The 27,239-nt window shown below is 39.9% G+C and overlaps 2 protein-coding genes across 4 annotated transcripts in view; one reads left to right on the forward strand and one right to left on the reverse strand.

Moving 5' to 3' along the window:
• Window positions 1-2,593: 2,593 nt before the first annotated feature.
• arl6ip5 (ADP ribosylation factor like GTPase 6 interacting protein 5) lies at window positions 2,594-19,650 on the forward strand. Its single transcript, XM_003217802.4, has 3 exons — window positions 2,594-2,828; window positions 16,840-17,057; window positions 17,894-19,650. Exons 1-3 carry the CDS (start codon window positions 2,653-2,655, stop codon window positions 18,064-18,066), a joined length of 567 nt encoding a protein of 188 aa, XP_003217850.1. The 5' UTR covers window positions 2,594-2,652; the 3' UTR covers window positions 18,067-19,650.
• lmod3 (leiomodin 3) overlaps window positions 19,298-27,239 on the reverse strand; it is a 47,005-nt gene continuing 39,063 nt past the window's right edge. For all 3 annotated transcript variants that reach the window (XM_008105393.3, XM_062969696.1, XM_062969695.1), the window contains one exon: window positions 19,298-27,109. In XM_008105393.3, coding sequence (XP_008103600.1) covers window positions 27,083-27,109 — 27 coding nt within the window. In that variant the 3' untranslated portion in view covers window positions 19,298-27,082. The remainder of the gene's footprint in view (window positions 27,110-27,239) is intronic.

A 27,239-nucleotide genomic window follows, 5' to 3' on the forward strand; every position in this document is an offset into this window, starting at 1 on the left:
ATCCAACGTTCTGCCAGCCCATTTATGTTGGATAAGCGAGATTCTACTGTAATGTGAGGTTTTATGCAGCTGTGTGGAAGGAGCCTGAGTTTGCTGCTCATGATGGGTTCTCCTTAAGGTTGCTGTAAGTCAAGGGCACAACAACAACAGATGTTACAGGTCTTTTCCATTGAGGGCTCTCCCACACAGCTGAATAAAATCCCACATCTGCTTTGAACTGGAATATATGGCAGTGTGGGATCAGATAACCCAGTTCAAAGCAGATATTGTGGGATTTTCTGCCTCAATATTCTTGGTTATAGGGCTGTGTGGAAGGGCCCATGGAATCTTGGAATAATAGAATTGGAAGAGATCACATGAGTAAACCCCCTGCCAAGCAGGAAAAGCACAAAATACCCCAGCCTCTGTTTAAAACTCTCCAAAGAAGGAACCTCCACCACACTCTGAGGCAGACGGTTCAATGGTCGAAGGGCTCTTATAGTCAGGAAGTTCTTCCTGATGTTCAGGTGGAATCTCTTTTCCTGTCAATCGAACCTATTATTCTGAGGGCCCTCCCACACAGCCATATAATCCAGAATATCAAGGCAGAAAATCCCACAATATCTGTTTAGAACTGGCTTATCTGAATCCACACTGCCATATATTGCAGTTCAAAGCAGATAATGTGGGTTTTTTTCAGCTGTGTAGAAGGGGCACAGTGTGTTAAAGCACTGAGCTGCTGAACTTACGGACCAAAAGGTCTTAGGTTTAAATCCCGGGAGCAGAATGAGCTCCCGCTGTTAGCCCCAGCTCCTGCCAACTTAGCAGTTCGAAAACATGCAAATGTGAGTAGATCAATAGGTACCCCTCCGGGGGGAAGGTAAAGGCGCTCCATGCAGTCATGCCGGCCATATGACCTTGGAGGTGTCTACGGACAACACTGGCTCTTCGGCCTAGAAATGGAGATGAGCACCAACCTCCAGAGTCGGTCACGACTGGACTTAACGTCAGGGGAAACCTTTACCTTTTACATAGAAGGGGCCACAGTTGGAAGAGACCACAAGGGCCATCCAGCCCTGTAATTATAACACTAGTAGTATTTAGTATCACTACAATATTACAAGTAGTAGTAATTAGTATCATCATAGTAATGGTATCATCATAGTATCAATAAAAAAATGAGGCAGGTAATGATGACGGAAAGCCATTGACAGTTAAAGTGGCGTCAAAGTGTTTTATTAATGTTTTAATTTATTAATTTGTCAAATTTGGCTTATTCTGCTTAGCTTGCTTAGTAAAAGGTAAAGGCTTTCCCCTGACATTAAGTCCGACTCTGGGGGTTGTTGCTCATTTCAATTTCTATGCCAAAGAGCCGGCGTTGTCCGTAGACACCTCCAAGGTCATGTGGCCGGCATGACTGCATGGAGCGCCTTTACCTTCCCCCCGGAGGGGTACCTATTGATCTACTCACGTTGGCATGTTTTCGAACTGCTAGGTTGGCAGGAGCTGGGGCTAACAGCAGCGCTCATTCCGCTCCCAGGATTCGAACCGCTGAGCTTTTGGTCAGCAAGTTCAGCAGCTCAGCGGTTTAACCCCGCTGTGCCACCGTGGGCTCCCATATATATAGCTTGCTTATATGATTTTGTTGGTTGTATTTTTATGCTATGTAATTTTGTCATTTAACTGTTGTAGGATGCTTTGAATCCCACCCATGGGACAAAAGAGGGATATAAATAATAATAATAATAATAATAATAATAATAATAATAATAATAGCACAGACAAACTACAAACAGAGGCACAACTATGTGGCCCAAATGATTCATTGGAACTTATGCCTCAAGTACCACCTCCCAGCAGCAAAGAACTGGTGGGATCACAAACCTGCAAAAGTATTGGAAAATGAGCACACAAAGATACTGTGGGACTTCCGAATCCAGACTGACAAAGTTCTGGAACACAACACACCCGACATCACAGTTGTGGAAAAGAAAAAGGTTTGGATCATTGATGTCGCCATCCCAGCTGACAGTCGCATTGACGAAAAACAACAGGAAAAACTCAGCCACTATCAGGACCTCAAGATTGAACTTCAAAGACTCTGGCAGAAACCAGTGCAGGTGGTCCCTGTTGTGATGGGCACACTGGGTGCCGTGCCATAAGATCTCAGCCGGCATTTGGAAACAATAGACATTGACAAAATTATGATCTGTCAACTGCAAAAGGCCACCCTACTGGGATCTGCACGCATCATCCGAAAATACATCACACAGTCCTAGACACTTGGGAAGTGTTTGACTTGTGATTTTGTGAAACGAAATCCAGCATATCTATCTTGTTTGCTGTGTCATACAAAATAATAATAATAATAATAATAATAATAATAATAATAATAATAATAATAATAATAACTGCATTAGTTCTACATCACAGAACCAGCCAAGGTGCCTCACTGGAAAAAAAAAAGAACAGTGAGAAATAGAGAAAAATACAAAAATATCCCGCCCTCCCGCTTGATTTCTGTCCGGCTTATTTGTCAGGCAACCATAAAAACTACTCGATTTTTCGGTTGCTCCGCCCGCCTGCCGCTGCTTATGTAAAGCCCGCCCCCTTTCTGACGTCACGGCTCAGCTGCTGTGGAAGGAAGGGAAGAGAAGTGGAGGCGGCTTCGTGATGGACGTGCAAGTGGCGCCGCTCCGCTCCTGGGACGACTTCATCCCGGGCCACGACCGCTTCGCTGTCCCGGACTTCAAAGACATCTCCAAATGGAACAACCGGGTGGTCAGCAATTTCCTCTACTACCAGACCAACTACCTGGTGGTGGCGGCCACGGTGATCTCCATTGTGGGGTAAGGAGGAGGCCCGCTCTCCTTATAAAGCCTTGGTGCATCCTCACTGGGAAGGGGGGGGGATCTTAATGCAGTTTGATACCGCGTTCACTGCTATGGAATCATGGGATTTGTAGTTTGGTGAGGCACCAGCACTCTTGGGCAGAGAAGGCCCAGGAAGACCTTGCCATTCCATAGCATTGAGCCATGGCTGACAACGTTCATTCATTCTGTGTGTTGTCGAAAGCTTTCATGGCCGGAATCACTGGGTTGCTGTGAGTTTTCCGGGCTTTATGGGCCTTGTTCCAGAAGCACACTCTCCAGACGCCTGGATCTATGGCAGGCATCCTCAGAGGTTGTAAGGTATATTGGAAACTGGGCAAGGGAGGTTTATATATCTGTGGAAAGTCCAGGGTGGGAGAAAGGACTCTTGTCTGTTGGAGGCAGGTGTGAATGTTGCAATTCATCACCTTGATTGGCAATGAAAAGCCTTGCAGCTTAAAGGCTGGGCTGATTCCTGCCTGGGGGAATGTGGACCATTTCAACAGAAAGGAAGACACCACAAAAATGAACAAAATCTGGCTAACAATATTTTTTTAAAAACTCAAAAATCAGGACAATAAATAAAGAACAACACCCTGAAAGCAGGGGAATTCCAGATATGAAACAATCAGGGCCAGCTAACATCTTCCAACAAAGAATTTCCCCAGCAGGAATCAGCCAGGCCTTGAAGTTGCAAGGCTTTTCAGTGCAAATCAAGGTGATTAATTACAACATTCACACTTGCCTCCAACAGACGAGAGTTCTTTCTCCCACCCTGGACCTTCCGCAGATATATAAAACTCCCTTGCCTAGTTCCCAATATACCTCACAACCTCTGAGCTTGCCTGCCATAGATGTGGGCAAACGTCAGGAGATAATTCTTCTGGAACATGGCCCTGCAGCCAGGAAAAACTCACAGCAACCCTGCATTCATTCTGCCCTGATTCATGCCCATTCATTCCTGGGCTTGTGACTCACTCTGCTTTGAGGCCTATGACTTGAATATGCTATTTGGCTTTCCAAAGACATGTGTGCCTGCCTATCTGCTTATGGTGACCCTAGCGATTTTGTAGGGTTTTCTTACGCAAGGAAGGTTTGGGTGGTTATGATATTTATTTCCTTTTGAAATAGAGCCTACACACCTGATACTCATTGTTGGTCTCCCCTTACTTAACCAGATCTGGCCCCGCTTAGATCTGCCTTTAGGGTAGGCATTCGGCAAACTTGGGCCCTCCAGGTGTTTTGGACTTCAACTCCCACCATTCCTAACAGCCTCAGGCCCTTTGCTTTCCCCCCTTGGCCGCTTAAGCTTAAGCTTAAGTAGCTGGGGGGGGGGGGGGAGGAAAGGGCCTGAGGCCTTGAGGAATGGTGGGAGTTGAAGTCCAAAACACCTGGAGGGCCCAAGTTTGCCCATGTCTGATCTATACTGTAGAAGGAATGCAGGCTGACATCAATTTATCCCTATGGCTCAAGGCTATGGAGTCATGGGAGTTGTAGTTCGGTGAATCGCCAGCCTTCTTGGGCAGAGGAGGCAAAAGACCTTGCAAAAAATGACAACTCCCAGGCTTCCCTTTGCACCGAACCATGGCAGTGAGAAGTGGGATCCGACTGCATATTTCTTGCAGGGTGCAATTTTGCTTAAGTGGCTGAGGGGGAAAAGGAAGGGGCTTGAGGCTGTTAGGAATTGTGGTAGTTGAAGTCCAAAAACATCTGGAGGGCCCAAATTTGCCAATGCCTGCTTTAGAGTGTTCTGGATTCTGTGTGTGAACATACTTGTTAGTATTAGGCAGATGTAATTTTGCCAGTTCCTTCCTGAAATACAGCCTACATCACCTTGATGGTTCCCTATATTTCCTTTAATTTCACTCCAGCTTTCTCTTCTTAGGGACTAGCCACAAACAAGCATTGAAAATGACAACCTTCTTCAAGCCTTTTCTAGTAATGTCTATCTGTGATCCTGTTGCTTACTGTTTCCTGCATGTATGTTCTGGTGTGCAGCTTCCTTTACCCTATGGTTCCTGAGAAGTTATAAATAGGGCTGCAGACCACATGCTGTTGTCGAAGGCTTTCACTGGCCAGAATCACTGGGTTGCTGTGAGATTTCCAGGCTGTATGGCCATGTTCCAGAAGCATTGTTTCCTGACGTTTTGCCTGTATCTATGGCAGGCATCCTCAGAGGTTGTGAGGTATGTTGGAAACTAGGCAAGTGGAATTCCATATATCTGTGGAATGTTCAGGGTGGGAGAAAGAACTCTTGTCTGTTTAAGGCAGGTGTGAATATTTCAGTTGGTCACCCTGATTAGCATTGAATGGTCTTTCAGCTTCAAGGTCTGGCTGCTTACTGCCTGGGAGAATCCTTTGTTGGGGTTGTTAGCTTTATTTATTTATTTCGTGTCAAAAGCATTGCAATCGTTAGCAATGGTCTTAATAAAGACCTTTGGTATTCATCCATTCATCCAATGCTTTTGGGGTGGAAAGATTGACCGCTTACAAGAAATGTTGCCCAGGGGATGCCCAACTGAATTTGCTCAATCTTCGAGGAGGTTCTTTCCGTGCCCCCCGGGGTTGTTAGCTGGCCCTGATTGATGCATGTCTGGAATTCCCTGTTTTCTAAGTGATGTTCTTTATTTATTGTCCTGATTTTAGGGTTTTTAAATACTGGTATCCAAATTTTGTTCACTTTCATGGTTTATTCCTTTCTGTAGAAATTGTCCACATGCTTGTGGAAGTCAATGGCTTCTCTGCAGGTGAAATGCCAGGAAAGAATGCTTCTGGTACATAGATATACAGCCTGGAAAACTCGCAGCAGCCCATACTACATGCTCTCTCTCTACTTTTTGACTATGTGACCTGTTGATAGCTGTTTTGTTCTAAGAGAGATGCCCTGGTCAGCTGGCACAGGGATCCATCTCAAACATATCTGAAACTGATAGGTTTTTGTACCTGTGTATGCTGAACACATGAGTTGTGAGTTCATCAAGCTAAAATGATCAAGGGTCTGGAGAACAAGCCCTATGAGGAGTGGCTTAAAGAGCTGGGCATGTTTAGCCTGCAGAAGAGAAGGCTGAGAGGAAACATGATAGCCATGTATAAATATGTGAGGGGAAGTCATAGGGAGGAGGGAGCAAGCTTGTTTTCTGCTGCTTTTGAGACTAGGACACGGAACAATGGCCTCAAACTACAGGAAAGGAGATTCCACCTGAACATAAGGAAGAACTTCACTGAGAGCTGTTCAGCAGTGGAACTCTCTCCCCGGGACTGTGGTGGAGAGCTTTGGAGAGCTTTTAAACAGGCTGGATTTTTGTTTCTTGAATGCATGATATAAAACAAGTTGTTTTATGGGAGAATATACATACATACATATACATATACATATATAGGCAACTGAAAAACACTTCTAAACTCTGCTGTTTTTAGGCACTGGCAAATATCTGTTTTTCTAACATATCAGAGATAACTGGTTATTCAGTCTAACAACTGAAACAATTGCCTTGCATAATTATATCTTGGTTGTATGCCAAAAGAAAAGATTCTACTATAAATGTGGTTTTGACTCTTCTCTAAAAGGCATTTTCCAAAAAGTTATGAATTTCATTTTCCAAAAACATGACACAATACATGCTAAAATAACACAAGCAAATTAGAATCAGAATGAGTATAGAATTTTAAAATAGTAATTCCCCACCCATGTACTAACCACACTTAGCCTTGCTTAGCAACCAAGATCAGACAGGATCTGGTGCCTTATTACTGCCTCATCACACTACAGCATGGATCCACTTTAAATCTGGTTTCTGCCCCCTGCAGAATTCTGGGGTTTGTAATTTAGGGAGGCCCAGGACCAGCAGTGTAAAGGCTCCTCCCTAAACTACAAGCCCCAACATTCTACAGGAGGCAGAAAATGGATTTAAAATGGATCCATGCTCTGGTGTTATTACGTCCTTTAAAGTATGTAGGTCTTAATAAGGCCTCATCACACTTGAGCATTTATCCACTTTAATCCACTTTAAATTATGTGACTGTCTTCTGCAGAATTCTGGAGTTTATAGTTTCGGGAAGCCTAGGGCATCTCTGGATGAGCAGTTTAAAGGCTCCTCCCTAAACTACAAACCCCAGAATTCTACAAGAGGCAGTTAATAGCATTTAAAGTGATTAAAGTGGATAAATTCTCAAGTGTGATGAGGCCATTAATATTCAGAATATTCCTCATGGCACAAAAATGTTTTGAATTTCACGCATTGTGGTGGGATAGGATAACTAATCATTGCAGAAAGTTTTTGCCAAATGACACGTTGAAAGGTTTAAAATGGCAGCTGCAAAAACAAAGTTTCTGGAGTATAACAACTACTTTCAAAGGAAATACCACACAATTCAACAGGAAATAACACTTTCAGACCAGGAATAGAAAATGTTTCAAGTTTTGTTATACAGCCTTGCAGAAAGTTTTTGCCAGCCAGCCCTCCATATTCATAGATTCAATCTTCCATAGCTTGAAAATATTTTTTTAAGAATTCAGAGAACAAACTTTGATTCCTCCCCCCCCACCACCACCACCATTTTGTATTTAAGGGATACTATTTTACCATGCCATTGTATGTAACAGGACTTCAGTATCCACAGATTTTGGTATCCAGATATTTGCTGTCTCAAGATTATGGGATTATGGAAACTGGAGTTTCACAAGGTCTTTGGCTTTCTCTGCCATGGCTATAAAAGTGGTGCTAAACTGCATTGATTCTACAGTGTAGATGCCTCACAGTTAATATAGAGTCAAAGCACTATAATTGTATAGTATGAAGGGAAGTTCACCTTTTTCTATTGGAGAAATCAAGGACCATCAAAAGGCCTTGAGTGCCACCTGTGATCCCAAGGCCACAATTTACCCACTCCTGTGTGCAAACATTTATTTGGGAGTAAAAGCAGTTGAATGAAGCATCATCATGTTTCAGCTTCTGTGCCTGTTGATAAGAGATTAAAGTTGAAAAGATTGTCATTTTTTATTTGTTTTATACTCTTGTTTACTAAGGGAATATATGGTGTTAGATAGGTGGTTGCAAACAATCTCTTTGTGGTTTATAAACACTTTGTCCTTAGCTTGTTTCTTGACATCACTGGGCTTGTTCCCATCCAAATATTTGCCTTAGAATGGTCATCTTAACCATGTAGACTCAAAGGGTATTATCTCTCAACACCCAAAGTACACTGGCATTCCTCTTCAGTGTGACCGAATCCATGTAGCTGCTAGAAAGTTTATATCTTTTTTCAGTTGAATACACTTCTGCAAAATGGATTTGAAATTAATCATAGATATGGCACATACATTCCTTGAGGTGAAGGCCTTCTCTTTCCTGAATTTCTTCTGAAAAATGTAGCCTACGAAGAATATATAGTATGTGGCTTTAAATTAAATGGTTTCCAAGCTAACATTTTGTTAATTTAAAATGTGACTTTTTGCACATTTGCACATGGATTGACTATTGAACAAAGTTCTGATTTATTCAAGTGTTTCAGATTTGTGTGTTTTCTTTAATAAACATAAACCTGGTGGTAAATATATCTTCAAAAATGCTTCCCTAGGCAACTTTTCATCATGTTAAATCATTTTAATCTTTAAAGTGCTTAGATAAAATTCCTTCATCTGAAGGTGTTTTGTGAATTTTTGGAAAGTCTTGATAAACTCTACCATGCACAAAAATCCTATCTAAAATGTTGCAAACCAAACCCAAACTAATAGTTCTGGTTTTGAAACTCCAGCTGCCACTTTAAAAAACCATGTCATGATTCACGTGGCATTTAATCTTTAGAAAGTAGCTCCTTCATGGCTTCCTTGGAAGACATGAATGAAAAGCTTCCCAGCTGCTCTTACGATTTTAACTTTGGAAATAATCCAGAACCATGCCATGCAAGTACTTCAGAATTATGATGTCCAAATGCTCCTAATTTGGGGTCCTTGCAGCACTTCGAATGACTTCTAATTTTAGGATATAATTCTGTCCCTTTGCAACTTGTTCATGGGGGATCAAATCTCAATTCTTCAGTGAAACTGAATATCCTTGGGCTACATGATTTGAGTATATAACTCTAGGTCGAATACATCTGTTTTGTTTTCCTGCTTTCTGCTATTATCATTGGAGATTATTCCTTCTATTGCCATGTGGCTTCAAGTGTGTTAAAAGTATCAGGGTGATATTCTTTATGTATCAAAGAGTATTGATGTCAGCCTGATGTTCACAATAATTCCTTTTTGAGTGGAGCTGGGAAGATTATAAGAATCTGGGAACTGCTCATTTTAGAGGAGTATTTTTAATCTTACAAGTAAAATAAATAAGCAAGAAGCTTTTTTTATTTTGTCTTAAGATAGATTCATCACATTTAGCAGGAACATTTGCAAGCCCATTTACACAGTTTGCTGAAGCAACATTTAATCCACTCAGAAGGAAAGTGAGACAAGGTAGAATTGGTCCTTGATGTTGCTGCCAGATATTGATGAACCGGATTTTTTGCTTATTGAGGAAGGGATATCTTGATTTTGCAGTTACTGGAACCAAGATTACTGATACTTTAGAGCAAGTTTCGGTTTGAATCTTTCTGCCTTTTCTCTCTTGCTGCCCTGTCTGCTGAGAGACAGCCTTTAAGAAAAACCAGTCTTACTTTATACAGCTTCCCCGTCATAGCCATTTTTTCCACTGAAGGCTTTGGCACAACCCTGTATTTTCCACAGCATACTGTGGTTAAACCTAAGATACATTGGCAGCCAGACATGAAAAATAGCTGTTCTATGACTTATCAAGAACAACCAGTTTCTCTCCCTCCCTCCCTTTCTCTCTTCTTCTCTCTCTCTCTCTCTCTCTCTCTCTCTCTCTCTCTCTCTCTCTCTCTCTCATAAAAGTGATATAGAAACTGGTAATTGTTTTTAACATATCTCTGTGTTGTTTCTTATAATAAACACTTCAAAGACACTAAAGTAATCATAGTCAATGGGGAAAATTGTAATTACTCCAAGCTTTATAAAATGAATATGTTTAACAATCATGGTATAAGTCTCTAAAATATGCATTTCAGAAAAAAGAACACTTGGCAACTATAGACAGCAAAATTAACATGAGATTGCATTAAAAGGATGCTGTACTGATGCGAAACATAGTCATGACAATGAGATCCGAGCTGGAGGATTAGAATGTATTTCAGATTCATTTTTAAAAAAATTAAGAGCAATGTTGATGAGGATGTGGCATGCTTAGCATGATTTCTAAATGTTTTGCAATATTTGCAATACTGTGCTGAACGAAGCAAGTATGTTGACAAATGTAGATACTAATAATAGTATAATGCAGGCAGGAGAAATAAAGTATGGATTTCCCGTGTTGCAGTGTATTAAAATACTGTATGTGATAGCCTTATTTATCTGCTGATAAGTATCCTAGTTCTCTGTTTTACTGATTCTGCATTGCATCACAATTAGCATAAGATTCCTAGTATTATATTTCTCATTTAAATGGGACAACAAAGGTCACATGTGATAGATATTTAGCTCATTTACTGGGAGGAATGGCTTGCATCACAATTCAGGCAGCATCAATTGCAAGTCATTCCAGAAGGGAAATATCTGCTGTTGAAATTGTTAAAGAAGTAGCAGTGTTATTCCCTGGTAGCATAAAAAAGGAGGAAGGGAGGGGAGAAAAAAGAAAGGTGGTATAATGGTGCTTCCATGCCCGCCTTCCTCATTTTTTATTTGCTGTTTGGTAATGGATTTATGCAGTTCATTTTATAATAATGCCACTGTAACATAGCATACATACTTAAACTGCAGTTGAAAAGTAAATGCAGTAGACTCTCAGTTAACTGGAACTCTCAAGCAACTAACAAGAAATAAAGGAATAACACATTGAAATACATGCATAATATAGTAAAAGTGTTACATTGTGCCTTTATTGGTCTTAACTGCTTTTTATTAATTTCAATTTCAATATTAGTATCAAATCAATACAGAGTGTATAGTATTGTATAGGATGGGGTGTAGTACTACTTCTCCGTGGCGGCCCCCCGCTCTGGAACGCGCTCCCTAGGGGAATTAGGCAATCTGCCACCTTGGAAGTGTTCAGGAAGAGCCTGAAAACCTGGCTTTTCACACAGGCTTTTGAATAAGTACCGCCCACTGTACGCTAAATCCTTATACTAGCAGTTACTTCTGACCAGTTGTACATGTTGGTTAACTTCTCGACATAGCCACAGAGTTCACCCCAGTTTAAGGTTCTCCCCATGATCTTATAGCACCTTAACTTCCTTCTTGTTTACAAGTTTCACTCAGTGCACTTTGCCCAGTCCATTGTATGATTTTATTGCTGTGTTTTATCATGTGTTTTATAATGACTGTGATTTTATTTTATGCCTTTTAATTTTATTTGTGTGTTTTTTGTATTTGATACTACTGTATGCTTGTTTTATATCTGTGAGCCGCCCCGAGTCCCTTTGGGGAGATGGTGGCGGGGTATAAAAATAAAATTATTATTATTATTATTAGGCCCATTTTTAATAGTAACTCTCAAGCAACCAGAAACTACATTTATCAGGCATCAAGCAATCCCCGTGGGTGCCAGTTAACTTAAAATCTACTGTAGTTCATAAATGGAAGAAGGCCTGTTAACAGTAAAAATCTCTGCAGAAGTAAGTTTCAGTCTGTGCACCTGGAAAGTGTTCTGTAGCTTAAATATGTGTCTTGTAAGCACCATATCTCTTACAAATTCCGTTTTGTCAATTAGAATCATGCTTACAGTACCTGCCGATCAATCAGGTTTGTGTAAAATCCTTGAATTTCTTTGAACCCTTGCTCATAAAGGGCATCTGCAGGAAGCAGGTGCGCTGCCTTAACTTTCTCATGTCAGTCTACCGTCTTTGTTTACACACTTGGCTCACTCTCTTCAGTGTCGCTTCACATTTTCATCACTACAGTAAACCTGAATTAGCGCTCTCTAGAGCCAAATGTTGGTACTGTAATGCCTTGTACTGTGAAAACTTCTCTTTCCCAAGCATTGTGATTAACTGTCTAGGAATAATCCCTGAGTATCAGTCTGCAAAGTCACACTTGTTCACACTCATGACAGTTCTTCAAAACCTAACAGTGTTATTATAGAAATATGATAACCCAGAAAAAGTGCTTGAAGTTGCCTATTTTGTTGAAGACCTCTTCATCATTTGGAAAGCAGCTTGGCTTTCCTCTTGAGCCCAGAAGCACCTGACCTGTTTACCTGTCATTTTTTCTGACTTAACCATATCGGCCTTTAAAAATTCAAGTATTTAAGCACTGGAGCCAGATGAGGGAATGCGGCTCTACTGTAGCATGTCATACACTGGCAATGTTATATTTGAAGATCATAGAAGAGCACTGGCTATGAAATTAAGCTTGTACTACTTGTTGTTTACCTGGTAGATTGTTGTTGTATGCCTTCAAGTTGACTCTCATTTATGGTGACTCTTATATAGGGGTTTCTTGGCAATAATTAATCAGAATGTATTTGCCATTCCCTTCGGTTGGTCAACCCAGTGGGTCTTAATGGATGAGTTCAGACCCTGGTCTTCCAGAATCCTAATCTAGCATTTAGACCAGTACACCACACTGGATCTGGTTGATAGTAGTTGAGGGACCTTATTATGAAAACTATTTAGTTACGACTTTACTATCAAACCCCACTGTATGAAATTTTCCAAGACTGTATTCAACCATCAGCTTTTAAGACTTGAAATTTTCTTTCTCTTCCTGCTTCATTTATATAAGGATTTCCTTCTGATTCTTCAGGCTACCACCAATAATAATGTTTCACTATAGAAGCAAATTTTCTGCAGTATTTTTTAAACTTTATAGTCCGCTGCATCTGTTTGCAAAGTGAATCTTTCAACAGAAACTAATCTTTTGGCTTGTTCACATGGAGTAACATAAAGGTTGTCTGCAGATCCCTTCTCTGCTCTTGGTTTCATTTCCCTTGTTCTCTGCGCAGTAGTTTCCTAACAGATACTCAGTCAGTAGTCTGTTTATGTTACGTGCTTTGCACCTCCATGTTATCTCTGCCACTTCTATATCACCTATTACTGGGTAATAAAAGCTAATCATCATCTTTCCAAGTTTTTGTTTTCATATGTTGCCCAGGTAACATGGTCAACCTCAGATTATGAGACTACTACCGCTCTGCTAGCAGCCTGCACGTATCCTGTTGGTGTCTGCTGCATTCAATAAATCTCTCTAACAAGAGCTATATTTAGAGCATATCCTATAACCAACCTTGCTTCTAAGTCCACCTGCGATATCTAATGACTTGGATTTGGAAGACTTCTCATCACACTTCAGACATGATGGATCACTTGTCTTATCACCTTAGTGGAGATGGTATCAGCATGGACCACCTGCTGTGGAACATTATCTTCTATTCATTTGAACATGTTTCAAAAAGTAATGAGCACATACCTTTCTTGGCCATTTTAGTGTTGTGACTGTTATTTCTGGCAAGTGAAATCCAGAGAATTGTCGATGGACTGATTACTTAAGATTAGTTTTCAATCAGAGGAATAGTTTTGTGACTACCCTTTGAAATATATTTGAAGATTTGAGAGAATTAGGCTACGATCTAGGATTTAAATAGAGAATCAGTTCTATTCAGCAAGTGGGATATCTTGCTGAATAAGCATGCATAGGGCCACATTTCTGAAATAGATTAAGAGATCATACAGGATGCTGTTTGAATTATGGTTCATAATTCATAGCACTGTAGAATCAAGCTTACCATATTTTGGATCAGAAATGGATCACATAATTTATAAATAAACTTTATACCCCCCCCTCTCTCTAAGGGGACTGTAATTTGCCTTATAGTAAGAGAAGCAGGACCTGTCCCCAGGAATGGTTAGTAGAAACTTGGTTTTGATGAACTGTAAGCTTCAAGCAGGAACATATCCTTTTCTTAGTCTGACTCCTTCAGAGTTTGTGAAAATGGTATTGTTGATTGGGCTTGGACTTGAGGCTAGGCATTCCTCATCTTTATATCTGAACCCTTTAAGAAACACTATTGCTCAACATTTCACCTGTCATCTTATGCTGACCTCATGAATTCGATAAGGAATACTCAAACAGGTTTTTTCCAGTTCCTTCCTCTGAGATAAGGCCTACACCATCTGGTATTCATTGAGTCTCCTATCCAAATATTAACCAGGGCTGATCTTGAATTAGCTTCCATACTCAGACAGGATCTAAATTTCAGAAGAGGTAACTGGCAAAACCACCTCTGTGTATTCCTTGTCTATAGAAATCATGGGGTTGCCATGGGTCCACAGGGAAGTTGAAGATACATTTCATCTGTTTTTGACCTGTGCATACTGATGCCCTTCCTTTGTTGATTAAACTCACCGTCAGCACTGTATGTCATCAGAAAAGGTTTGTTTACATGACTTAATTACTGTGACTGTTTTTTTGCCCATGGCCATAGTAAACAAAGTTAGCTTGAAAAAGTCCCACTTTTAATCTCTTGCACTCTAGTTAAGTTTCATTTGCTGTTGGGGATGCATAGAAAACTTGTTAGGCTACATTTTCTGAATTAGTTATGTTGGTTCTTGTGTATAATTCCAGTGAAATGTGTACATCTAAAGTGCAAAGATACTAATTGTCATGAACATTTTGTGAGTTACATCCATTATATTTGCTCAGCAAATTCTGAGAGCACAATAACTAATTGTATGGGATAAAAACTATTGCCTCGGCACAAAACAAAAATGACTTGATGCTATATTACTTTGGCATTGGCAGCAGATCAACAAAAAGAAATGATATAGTGGATAAATAAATCATTTGAATGACTCTTGCCAAATCTAGAAGGGATGCTAGATAACTACTAGATGTCTTTAACTCTTCCCCCAATAATCCCTAGAAAATAAATTATTAAATTCCCCCAAGTAATGCTGTGAGTATATTTGTTTAGGAGATGATGACTTCTCTTTGCCTATGTGACTCAGCAGATGGTTGAGTCAATGCATACAGGAATACTGTAGCTTCCATTTCATATAGAAACCAGAAACACGGTCCAGCTTAGGGTGTGGTGTTCAGCACACAATCTCAGAAATCCCTTGGTATGTTTAGAAAGTGGAAATTTGTGACTCACTAACCTAACACAGCCATCGGTATGTGGAGGGCTCCTGTATTCACCATTGAGACTATTAGAAAGAAGTTGCTAGTGTAACTTTTCTAATCAAATAGGTTTAAGTCTACAAAAGGTTGAACAATTGTCCCTCCACATTGGCATTTTTTTTTACTTTTGCAGATTTCATTATTAATGAATTAGATTGAAATCATATCTAGGGACCTCTAAGTCATCCACTGACTATAATCAATTCCCTCTAGTCATGTTGGAAGACAGAGGGATTTCTGGAAATAACACCTTTATAGTGAGTCCTGCTGGATGACTTTGAAATTCTACAGAGATATTCTCTCAAATTTTTTAAAAATAGCATTTTCTTTATTTGCAGTTTGTCATTATCGTAGGCGTTCATTGCCCCTAACCCCAGCAAATGTGGAGAGTTGACTGTACTATCAACTTCATTCTCACAGGTGCTACAATATCCTTTCCCATAGCGATATTTCAGACAAACTTAACCATGTCTTTGAATTCTACAATCCACCAGCTATGTATCAGGGCCTGAGAGATTTTTGATAAATTTGCATATTGCCCGTGGTTTGTTGACTGCATTGAATCGAGCTGATCACAATCTGATTTAAGTGGTGTACCTGAGGTAATTTGAACTGTGTCTTTTACCAAATGCGACATACTAGACCACTTCTATATAATGAAGATTCTGCTGAAACATTAGAGCAAAATGCTAGTGGTGTGATGCTCTTGTCAGACTGACTTTCTCCCTGGAGTTACTATTCAGCTTTTCTAGGCAGAACATTCAGAAAGTTTTGATCTAAATATAGCCTGTGGCTGCCCAGAAGTGACTCAGACACTGGAAACAGCAAGCAGATCTGGCCTGTTTTTAGTACGCTCCAGAATGGAGTCAGATTGAGCAGCAGGAGCAGGTGGGCAGTTGACTTGAAGCTGCTTCTCTGAAGGAAAGATTGATCTCTTGCTTTTTTAATCAAAGAAAGAGTTCTTTGTGTGTGAAGTCCAGTACATATTGTGTAATATGTGTGTGTGCATATACTTTCCAAGTGACCTCTCAGTTTATAATGGCCCCATGAATTTCATAGGGTTTTCTTAGGCAAGGAATACTCACAGGTGATTTTGCCAGTTCATTTCTCTATGTTATAGCCCACAACACCTGGTATTTGTTGTCCATCTCCTGTCTAGGTTTGCCTCATAATTAATATAAAACTTGCCTTTGTGTGTGTGTGTGTGTGTGTGTTGGGGGGGGGGGGTGTATAAGGATCAATTCTTAAGTCACATAGGAATATAGTCTCTAGATGAAGGGAAATAACATTACTTCTCTATAATGTGTCTAGTTCTGGGCTCTAGAATGCAAGAAGGATATTGATAAACTAGAATGTGTCCAGAGGAGGTCAAAGGTCTTGAAATCATGCTGTCTGTGGAGCTGGGTATGTTTAGCCTGGAGAAGAGGTGACATATGAAAGGAGGTCATATTAAATATTAAACCAGTTTGTGTTCTGCTACTCCAGAGACTAAGATACAGAACAATAAATTCAAAATTCAGGAAAAGACATTCCACTTCAACATTAGGAAGAACTTCCTAGCCATACAGTTTGTTTGACCATGGTATACATGGTGTGGTGGAGTCTCTCGCTGGAGGTTTTTAGACAGCCTTGGTGCCATTTGTCAGGAGTGGTTTGTTTATATTCTTGTATGACGGGGTTTGACTGGATGGCCCTTGTGATCTTGAAGCTGTATGATTCTATATATTTAATGACAACAAACAAAATCAACATAAAATTGTATTGAAACTGACACTAAAATTACTATATCATTTTCAATGTTATTTATATCTTGTGTGTGTGCAGATTTCTGAATCCGCTGAGCATGATCCTCGGTGCTGCCGTGGTGGTCCTGGTGTTCCTGGCGTTTGTGTGGGCATCTCACAACAAAGACTTCATTCGCAAGTTTAAGAAGCACTACCCCTTTGCCTTTGTCATCGCTATTATTCTGTTGAGCTACTTCCTGATCTCCTTTTTTGGAGGCGTCATGGTCTTCATGTTCGGAATTACATTTCCTCTGTTCTGTGAGTTCTTCTTGTGGGCCAGATACTTTTAAAATGGTTTCCATTTTCATAAGATTAAATGCTGAAGCTTCGTGTTAATCACAACCACATTGAGAAACTGTGGCTTGTGGTTTTTCATTTCTTGTCAAGAAGACTCCTAGCAGTTTTTCATCTTTGTGTCAGTTGCTTGTCTGCCCACTTTCCTTAACCTTTTTTCACATATACTCCTTATTGTATCACATAGTTATGATTTTTCATATCTCTATTTTACCTGCAAGATTTGGAACAATTGTTGCTGAATTACTGTGTCCCCCTGGGGGAGAAGAGCGGTATATAAATTGAATAAATGAATGAATGAATGAATACTATTGCCTGACTTTACTGTTGACACAAATTTGTTCAAAGCCCCACTTCAAGTATCTTAAATCTAAATTCTGTGATTTCTCCCTACACAAGGCCATTTTCACCAATTACCTCTGCTTTGCATCAGGCAACTATGGCAGGTACTAGTTTTCTGTCTTTAAAATCTTCCAGGGAATAGATTTCAGGGGCAGAAAACCCCAACAGTTGGATGTCCACTTCTGGTTCTGAGGAGTGTATGTGTATGTACTTGTTCTTAAACAGTGTTGCAATCTATTTGAAAGTTACATTAGACATCCACAACAGGCTATTTCTCTATTTTGGACCAGAATTAAAGGGCAGGAAGCCTGAAGGACTGAAGGCCAAAAAAATTCTTTGGGCTTTGCCCACCACTGCCTTATAGTGTGTCTGTGTGTGAATTTTTTAAAGCTTTTTTCCCCCAGGTGACAAAAACGATAATCTCAGATGAATTAATAATTTGATTTCCTTTTTGGCAGTGATGTTTGTTCATGCTTCCTTGCGGCTTCGGAACATAAAGAACAAACTGGAGAACAAGATGGAAGACATTGGCTTGAAGAAGACTCCGATGGGCATTATCCTGGACCTTCTTGAACAGCAAGAAGAAGGTTTCACTAAGCTGGCTGACTACCTGGCTAAAGCGAAAGAATAAATATGCATGCTGCTTGTTGTTCTTAGCTTGGGGAAGTATTTGGTCACGTCCAACATCACTTTTCAGTCTGTGAGTGTAATAATGCACAGACCGCAAAGCTGACATTTGGCAAAATGACATCTCATTAACTTTTTTGGGGGCACCTCTGAGCAAGGTGGAGAGAAGACATTATACACAAATGCATTTGATAGTTCACAGCACTCGCTTGTTTCCCAAGGGATGGGAGAGGGGATGAACAACAGGGAATGCCTTCTCCAAAACTATTTATATTTTGGTGTTTTTTCAGAAGTCTGTATTTTATGGAAACACTTCAGATGCAAAGCAGCACTTCTTTTTAGCCTCCATGTAACCAGGATGACATCACACTGACCTCAAACTAATATGAACTAGGCTAGAGAATGAGCAATGATAGCTCTTGGCTCCCAGGTTGAGTGGCTGTTGAATCTAGTTTGGGTTTTAGCCTTGAATTTTAAAGGAGTTAGCTAAGGTAGTGAACCCTGTCCCACAAACTGATTCAAAACCTTATATAGCTCCATTGAAATTCAGAGTAAAGTCTAGTGTCATGCCCTGACTGCAGACACTCCAGCCTCCGTTGCATCTTAATGAACCTCTTGAGTGGTCTATATTTTCAAAAGGAGAAGTGGAGACTCTCAGTTTAGTCAAAGGACATTTATATTTTCTTGTGATAAATCTGGATTTTTCCCCTCCTGTTTACCAACTGAACCTTTATTTTTTGCACAAAACTTCCAAGTCTACATAGATAACATCTAGCAAACAGACATTCCTTCAGTAAACCTATGGAGAGTGATCATATTTAAAGGCCAAGTCATATAACAAGACAAACATGATTTTCTCTGCATGCCACATTCAACTGCTCTACATGCTTTGATATATATAATAGTTACGTATGTATTTAACTTTGCAAAGCTTGGGATCTGCTGTTAAATTTAATTATGAATCTTAACAGTATTTGTTTAGTCCACCGTGATAAATATATATATATTTTAAAGAAAAATGAACTGGAAAGTAGAAGTTTAATTTTTGATGTCATCTCATACTTGTATTTGGGATGGGGCTATTCAGCCATTCTCCTCCTGTCTCAAAGGGGATGAAACAGTTCAAGATACCTTCATCCATCATGTGTTAAGCACCTCTTGAATATAATTTCAGTGGAATTAAATTTCATGTAAGAAAAATAGTCAAATCCACACTGCATATCACACACTCCCTATTTTTCCTTTTTCTGTATTTTTCTCCATAGAGTTGTTACAGTGGCAGAGAATATGTGGCCTTCCAGAAGTGTTTGGACTGCATTTCTTATCAGTATTAGCCAGCTTACTTGACCAGAAGAGATAATGAGAGTTGCAGTTCAACTTCATCTGCAAAGCCACATGCTCCCTGTCCTTCTATTGTTTAGGTAGTAAATATCCTCAGGTCTCCCTTCACAAACCATGGACTTTTTCCCTTTTGAACTGAGAATTGTAACATCTCATTCCATATTTTACTGTTACATGATTGATATTTTGTTGGAATTATGTCTCTAGATTCCAGGATTAAAGATAAATAAATTGGTCTTGATATGTATTTTGTCTTACTTTGTGATTAAATAGTCCCTCTAATATCTGAGTCTGAAATGTTAGAAATACTGAGAATACAATTACAGTAGAGTCTCACTTATCCAACATTCACTTATCCAACGTTCTGGATTATCCAACGCATTTTTGTAGTCAATGTTTTCAATATATCATGATATTTTGGTACAAAATTCGTAAATACAGTAATTACTATGTAGCATTACTGTGTATTGAACTACTTTTTCTGCCAAATTTGTTGTATAACATGATGTTTTGGTGCTTAATTTGTAAAATCATAACCTAATTTGATGTTTAATAGGCTTCTCCTTAATCTCTCCTTATTATCCAACATATTCGCTTATCCAACATTCTGCCGGCCCGTTTATGTTGGATAAGTGAGACACTACTGTATTTATAAATCAGTGATTTCCAAATTCTATTCCTCCAGGAATTCTCAAAAGCTTTAGCTGCCTTGACACTTACTGACCACTTAGCGTACTTTGAACCATCATAGAAGCAGCTTCTGTGTGCAGATGATTACATTAGAAACCTTGAAACCAGTTTGAGTCCCAGATGGTGATTACACAAACTGCAGAGGCAGGTCTTAAACTAGTTCCAGAATCCACAGAATCTGCCACTTGACATTTGTGGTGAATGGAGGTTTTCTTTCAACCCCCACTCTCCTGAAATGCGTACGTCTAGATCAGCGGAGCACTGCGAGTATCCACACAAAAGTTCACTTTCTGTGGAGTCACTTTTGCCATGTGATGGTGGTTTATACTAGAACAGGACTTCTCAACCTGTGGGTCTCCAGATGTTTTGGCCTTCATCACCAGAAATCCTGACAGCTGGTAAACTGGCTGGGATTTCTGGGAGTTGTAGGCCAAAACACCTGGGGACCCACAGGTTGAGAACCACTGTACTAGAGCAAGCTGATGTGCATTAAGGCCGTTATTTTAGACTTTCACCCATCTTTGTTTATAGCAGTTTTAAGCTTTTAAAGCATGCTGCAGCACATTTTTGCAGGATGCATTGTATAGCTGTCACACTCTCAAGTTGCCTTCAAACTACATTAAATGGTTAGTGTAGATGTGCTCTTAGATCAGGCCTGCACAGCCTGTGGACCTCTAGCAGTTTTGACCTCCAACTCCCAGAATTCCTGGCCATTGGACAAGCTGGGTAGGGCTTCTGGGATTTGGAGGCCAAACAAGCTGGAGGTCCACAGGTTGTACAGGCCTGTTTCTAATTGCCTTCATCAGCAAGATAGTACATAGTTACAGTGATACATTTCAGCTCTAGGAGTTGGAGGCTTACCTTTCTTTTGCCTCCTCTGCATGTGTTGTTCCATCACCTTTTATCCAGTGAATGTACGTATTGTGTAAGGTGTGCTGCTAACTAACTGAAGAGATGCATGAGAGATGGCACAATGTACAGCATCCAAAACGAAAGGTACGGCAGCTGCAGCTAGTGCGTCCTTTTGACCTGCCAGTCATACTTGTTGAAAGGACTTAGAGGCATGCAACTTGAAGGCCTCGGGCCTAAATTTACAGAGCAATGTCATGTTTAGAAACTCATAAAGATACTGCCTGAACCTGCTGTCAGCAGCTGTTATGAACAGCTGCTCGTAGTTGGCTGCTGCCACCATACTGCTTAAAAGCTGCACCATTATTTGTGACCCTTTCCAAACAACTTCATTTGAAATCAACACTGGGTAAAAAATAATAGGACATACTGCACTATGGCCTGTCAGTCCAGGTCTTATGAAAAAAAGGAATGACTTAGATCTGAGGCTCAAGAGGAAGATGTTAGGGCTTTTTTGTTTTTTCAAATTTGATATATCTTTCATACATACGTGGGAATACATTGAATATTGTATAGGACTTGAATACTCAACATGTAATGTGGGTTTGTACAAACCTTTACAAATACATGAACACAGGGCTGTAGCCAAGGGGGGGGGGGGTTAGGGGTTCAATTCCCCCCCCCCTCGAAAAATTTCAGGTTAAAAAAACCCTGCTTTACTCATGAATTTTACCTGGTTAACCAAGTCCCCATGAGTGTCCACTGATATTTATCTGTCTTAAGTGTCCACTGAAGTTTATCGATGGAGCCTGATTTCTAATACTTTTTGCTGCTTAGTAAGGACACTTTGCTCATTGTTGTGAGTATTCTTGAATTACATGTTTGTTTTCTTTTGGTGTTGTTTAATGATTGTGCAAAACCTATGAGGTGTGCAAGAGAATATCTGAGAATAAAAGGACACTTTGGATAAGACACTAAGATGTATGTATATATATATATATATATATATATATAGAGAGAGAGAGAGAGAGAGAGAGAGAGAGAGAGTCTGATAAGAAAAAAGTTCAATTAATAAGAAAACTGATCTGTCACGCTAGGGATGTTCAGTTGGTAAGGTGTTTCTATAAGATCACTACATAGTCATCTATACTTATATTCATCACTTCATAGTTCTTTACCCATACATTTCTGAAAATATTTGTCAGACTCTCTTGTCATTAATCCAGTCTACCCTTCCTAACACCTAATCCCCCTTCCCCATGTTTTTTTGCCAGCAACATGACCATAGGTTTGGCTCACCCACCATTTTTACTTTAATATCATTGGGGATGGTGATGATGCTCGAATCATAGCTGGCAAACACCAGAAGAGCTAACCCTATTCTGCCATGCAGGAATGCACAAAATATTCATGACAGACAGCCATCCAGCCTCTGTTTAAAATCCTCCAGAGGAGGATAGGCTACCACATTCAGAGGTGGTGCATTCCAGTGTCTACAGATCTTACTCAACATTAGGCTATTTTCCCAAACGTATTAACATTAGGCTATTTTCCCAAACGTATTATGATGTACTGGTAGTGATCCTACCAGTTGTGTAAGCCGCCCTGAGTCCCCTCGGGGAGAAGGGCGTGGTAGAAATATTGGAAATATTGGAAATAAATAAAGTAAATTAGTTGGAATCTCATTTCCTATATATTCACTTCATTGCTTTCTGTCCTAGTCTCAGAAGCAGCAAAAAACAAACTTTCTCCATCTTTGATATGACATCTTTTCAAATGTTTAAACATGGCTATTATGTCCCCTCTTAACCTTCTCCAAGCTAAATATATCAAGCTCCCTAACCAGCTCCTCGTAGGACATGGCTCCCAGAGCTTTTACCATTTCAGTTGCCTTCCTCTGAAGACATTCCAACTTGTCAACATCCTTCTTGTTTTTGTGCTGCCCACAACCCAACCCTATATTCCAGGTTAAGTCTGACTTAAAGCAGAATTGAGCGGTACTATTATTTCCCTCAATTTAGACACTATACTTCTTTTAATTTAACTTAGAATCACATTGGCTTGTTTAGCTGCTGCATCACACTGTTGACTAAGACTTTAAATACCTTTTGCATGTACTGTAGTCAAGCCAAGTATCCCCTATCCTATATCTGTGGTTTCATATTTTCTGCCCAAGTATAGTACATTCTATTTCTCCCTGCTGAAATCAATGTGGTCGGTTTTGGGCCAATCAATTAAGGTGATTTGTATTTTGATTTTGGCGTTTGGTGTATTAGCTCCCCTTCCTAATTTGATGTTATCTACAAATTAGCCAAATGGAACTGCTTGACTCAAACATAGACAACATATGCATCTATACGAAACTTGGCTTGACTGTAGCAGTGTTAAATTTTACGGGAGCAGGTGATAACTTTTAGTTTTGAACAGTTGGGTAAATATTATTTATATAGACAGGAAGCTTTTTGTCACATCAAGTGCTCAGCTGTTTGTGAAATGTTTAACATTGTCTGTAGTGATGAAATGTAGTTTCCCTGTAGCAACACAGAAGGGAGCCAGCATGATACAGTTGTTAGAAGGTGTCAGCCTATGCCCAAGGAGACCTAGTTTAACTTTTCACATAGCCATGAGTTACCAAGGCCAATTAATTTATTTTGGCCTAACCAACTTTATAAACTTTAATGAGAACAAAGTGAAGAGAAGAAAGAATGAACTATGCATGCATGCATGTTGTGTTCGTTCAAGGAATACATTAAATAAAAGGAAATAAACCTCTCAGACAATCATTCTAGTGAACCAGCTGGACTGTTGAAGTGTTAGCAGGCAGCACTCCTTTTCTACAACCAGAATTTTCAAGTATTCAGCACATCAAATCCAGCTCAGTGGCATGAGACACTTTCATATTCTCCTCATGGCAAATCAATAATTCAACACAGGTAGAGAAATCCCTTGAGCTAAGCAGTGGTGTGTGCAGCCCCATAATATAGCTGCATACCTGATTGTAAGGTGGGAGAACTGAAGGGACAGACAAGCTGCATAACTTCAGTTAAGAAATAAATATGCTGTAAGTACTTCATGAATTAGAAGCATGGACAGAAACACATATCTGTCCTGGTCAGCAACATATATTGTAACATCCTCATTGCTGATGGAACTATGCATTGCTAGAAACATAAGTCATAAATGAATGATCTTATGTGTACTTAGGATCTCAAAATGGGTCCTTTCCTCATGGACAACATGGAAAGGAGACTGAGTGTTTTCTTTCTTATACAGGTAATCTCCGAGTTGCAAACATCTGACTTACAAATTACTCATAGTTAAGAACAGGATGAGAAATCTACCCCTTGGAACTTCTGACAGAGTTAACATAGGGGAAAGGTGTCTCCACTGGAGCTTTATCACCAATTCTTGTTTCCACATCAAGAACATTTTTTCAAAATCCAATTATCACAGGGACCGAAAGTGAGGAGAAATCTTCTGAACAGGGGCACAGACAGCAAAACAAACACCACAGGGTGTTAACTAAAATATACTTTTGGCTGGAGTTACACTTACAAATGTACCTGTTTCAACTAACAAATTCAACTTAAGAACAAATCTACAGAACCTATCTTGTTCATAATTTTGCCTGTATATGCAAAAAGTGTATTTTGGTTTCCATCTTCTTCATGGCAGTTTAAAAAAAAAAAAATCAAGCAGCCAAGCCAGATAAGCATTTGCCATTTTTGTTGTTGTATGTCTTCAAGTTGTTTCCAACATTTGCAACCCTGTAATGGAGTTGTCTGGGGTAAGAGCATGTGACTTGCCCAGAGTCACCCAACTGCTATATAATTGGACAAGGATGGATTAGCACCTTGCTTCTAGTGACTAATCTCCAATTTTCTTCAAAGAGCCAACTTTCGTCCCCTTCAGCCTGTAGCAAACTTGCAATTTTGAGTTGGGCAGTACACCAAGCACCTGAAGTAAGCCATCTAGTAAAGATCGTGGCATCAATCATTCCCAGATTCTCCAGTCAATTAACAAGTGGTCCCAAGGGCTGTTCTGCAACAGTGCTACTCCAAAAGTGATGCTCTGTCAAATGAGGTTGGTCTGAAAGCCATGAAATGAAGGTCTCTGAAGTGTTTCCAGGAAATAAAGAAGCAATGGTAACCAATGGGCGAGAATACAGTGCCAGCTCCTGACACATTGGCGGTTAAAAGTCTGCTGATCTACCATTTCAGAAAATTTAAGAAGCACACTTCTACAGTTCAGTTTTACTGTGTGATTATAGAAGGTGGTCTTGATTGGGAGGAAAGGAATGAAAAGTTCAGAGATGCAGCAAGAACAACATGGGACTTTCAGTCAGGAATATGGAAAACCATACCTCTTTGAGAAATATTTGAGATGCCTGGTCCCATAGTTGACAGGCTGCATTCTTGGCAATTTCAAGAAAGCTAGTCAATGATGCTGACTTTCTTAGAGCAAACCTGGATAACTTGCCAGATCTGCCTTGATTATAACTGATTATAACTGAGATAACTGCTGTAATCTCAGTTATAATCAGGGCTTTTCCTCACAACAGTGAAATTTTATATTTCACAATTTACCATACCTAATGAAAAGCAAAAGCATTGATAAGAATAGTATGGTCAGACATCTGTCACAACTTAAAACGATAGAGATCTTATTGTCAAGAGCCCTAGCCAGGCAAAATCCTGCCATTATGCAGAGTGAAGTATCCACCTCAAGGAGAACACTTTGTCATGAAAGGGCAGCAAATCACTAGCTATTTAATTTGCTGTTATTTTGATTATACTGTTGGGATGCCACATGTACCAAAACATTTTGGTTGGTACAAGGCAGTGTCATTTGCCAGGCAACCAAAAATCTTGAGCAGAGTTTAACCCTCTTTTTCTTGCTCACCAGACCAAACTCTTTGGTCTACAGAAATTCAGTGATATATCTGTGGTACATATCAGTTTGCATTTTGAGAGACCCAGTACAAGTTGGCAGAGGAGAAAATGACAAACAAAAAAAGAAAGTATAGTCAGCTGTCTGTATCCACAGGTTATGCCTTCGTGGATTCAACCAAGCACAACTTGAAAATACCTCCCCCCCCCCATTTTTTTTTTAAAAAACAACCTTGATTTTGCTGCGTGTTGAGGATACACTGATGTCTAGGCATACCTTGCTGTAGCATCTCCCAATTTCAGTCTTTCTCCTGCATTATTTTATATGAGGGATACCATTTTTCTACACAATTGTATACAATCATGGATGTTGGGATCCACAGGGGGCCTGAAACCAAATCCTGGCAGATACAGAGAGCCCATTGTATAAGGGATGATGGTGAGCAATAGACTCACAAGAAACTGTTGTTTGAAGGAGGAAAATGAATTTTCTTTCTTGCAAAGATATGGTTGGACGCACAAGTAAGCACGTCAATGGAAAATTTAGTGGAGAGAAGCGGCAATAGCTGCCACCTCACAATGGGGAGGAGGATGAAGAAATTTATTCTTTTTCTAGGACCCCCCTCCCCAAAAACCCTTCTTATTACATCTCCACAGTCCTTGTCTCTTTTTCTCAACCCCTGTAGCACAGGAAAGATATACATCAAACCTTTCTAAAAGGAGGCATTTATTTCTATTTTGGGGCTCTTTTGAAGAAGAACAGACGTAGTTATGGTTTGCAAAACAATTTTTTTTGAGGCTGGCAGACATTCTACAGACCTATGGGAGAGTGAATGAGGGAAAAAGGGAAAACTCTGAAAAGGACATCACATGCTTCTGTAAATGACATGCTTGTAATGAGATTTACTGAAATAATCTATATACAAGTGGTAACATAATGAGGGAAGGTAAAGTATCCCTTTCCACTCTACCGTCTCAGACGTTAAATGTAGATGGCGGCTATAGGGCCATGGCACCAGCTTGTTACTTGAGATTAGATGGCTATTATTAACCATTCATACTGCTTCCATTCTACTCTTTTCAATCATCACTTCACCAGACAGCATGCTTCAAATGTTGTTCCCACGTCTTTATCGCTTCCACCTGAAGGAAAAACTGCCCTTGAAACAACCTGAAGTAACACTTGAACAGTCTGTGTTTGTTACTTTGTTTCTTTCCTTCAAGTTGTCTCCTTCAGCTGAACCGGGTGCCTTATTCCAGCTCTTTGGGTACAGGTACCTGTGCAGGAAGAGCAGGAAGACATGTGAATTGAAGAGAGAAAATATGAATTAGCTCCTCCGTTTCTTTCCAAAGACACAAAAGAACATCTACAAAAGATCTTCCAAATTAATAATAGAAACTGAAAGCC

The sequence above is a fragment of the Anolis carolinensis genome, chromosome 2 (assembly GCF_035594765.1).
Source record: "Anolis carolinensis isolate JA03-04 chromosome 2, rAnoCar3.1.pri, whole genome shotgun sequence".
NCBI lineage: Eukaryota > Metazoa > Chordata > Lepidosauria > Squamata > Dactyloidae > Anolis > Anolis carolinensis.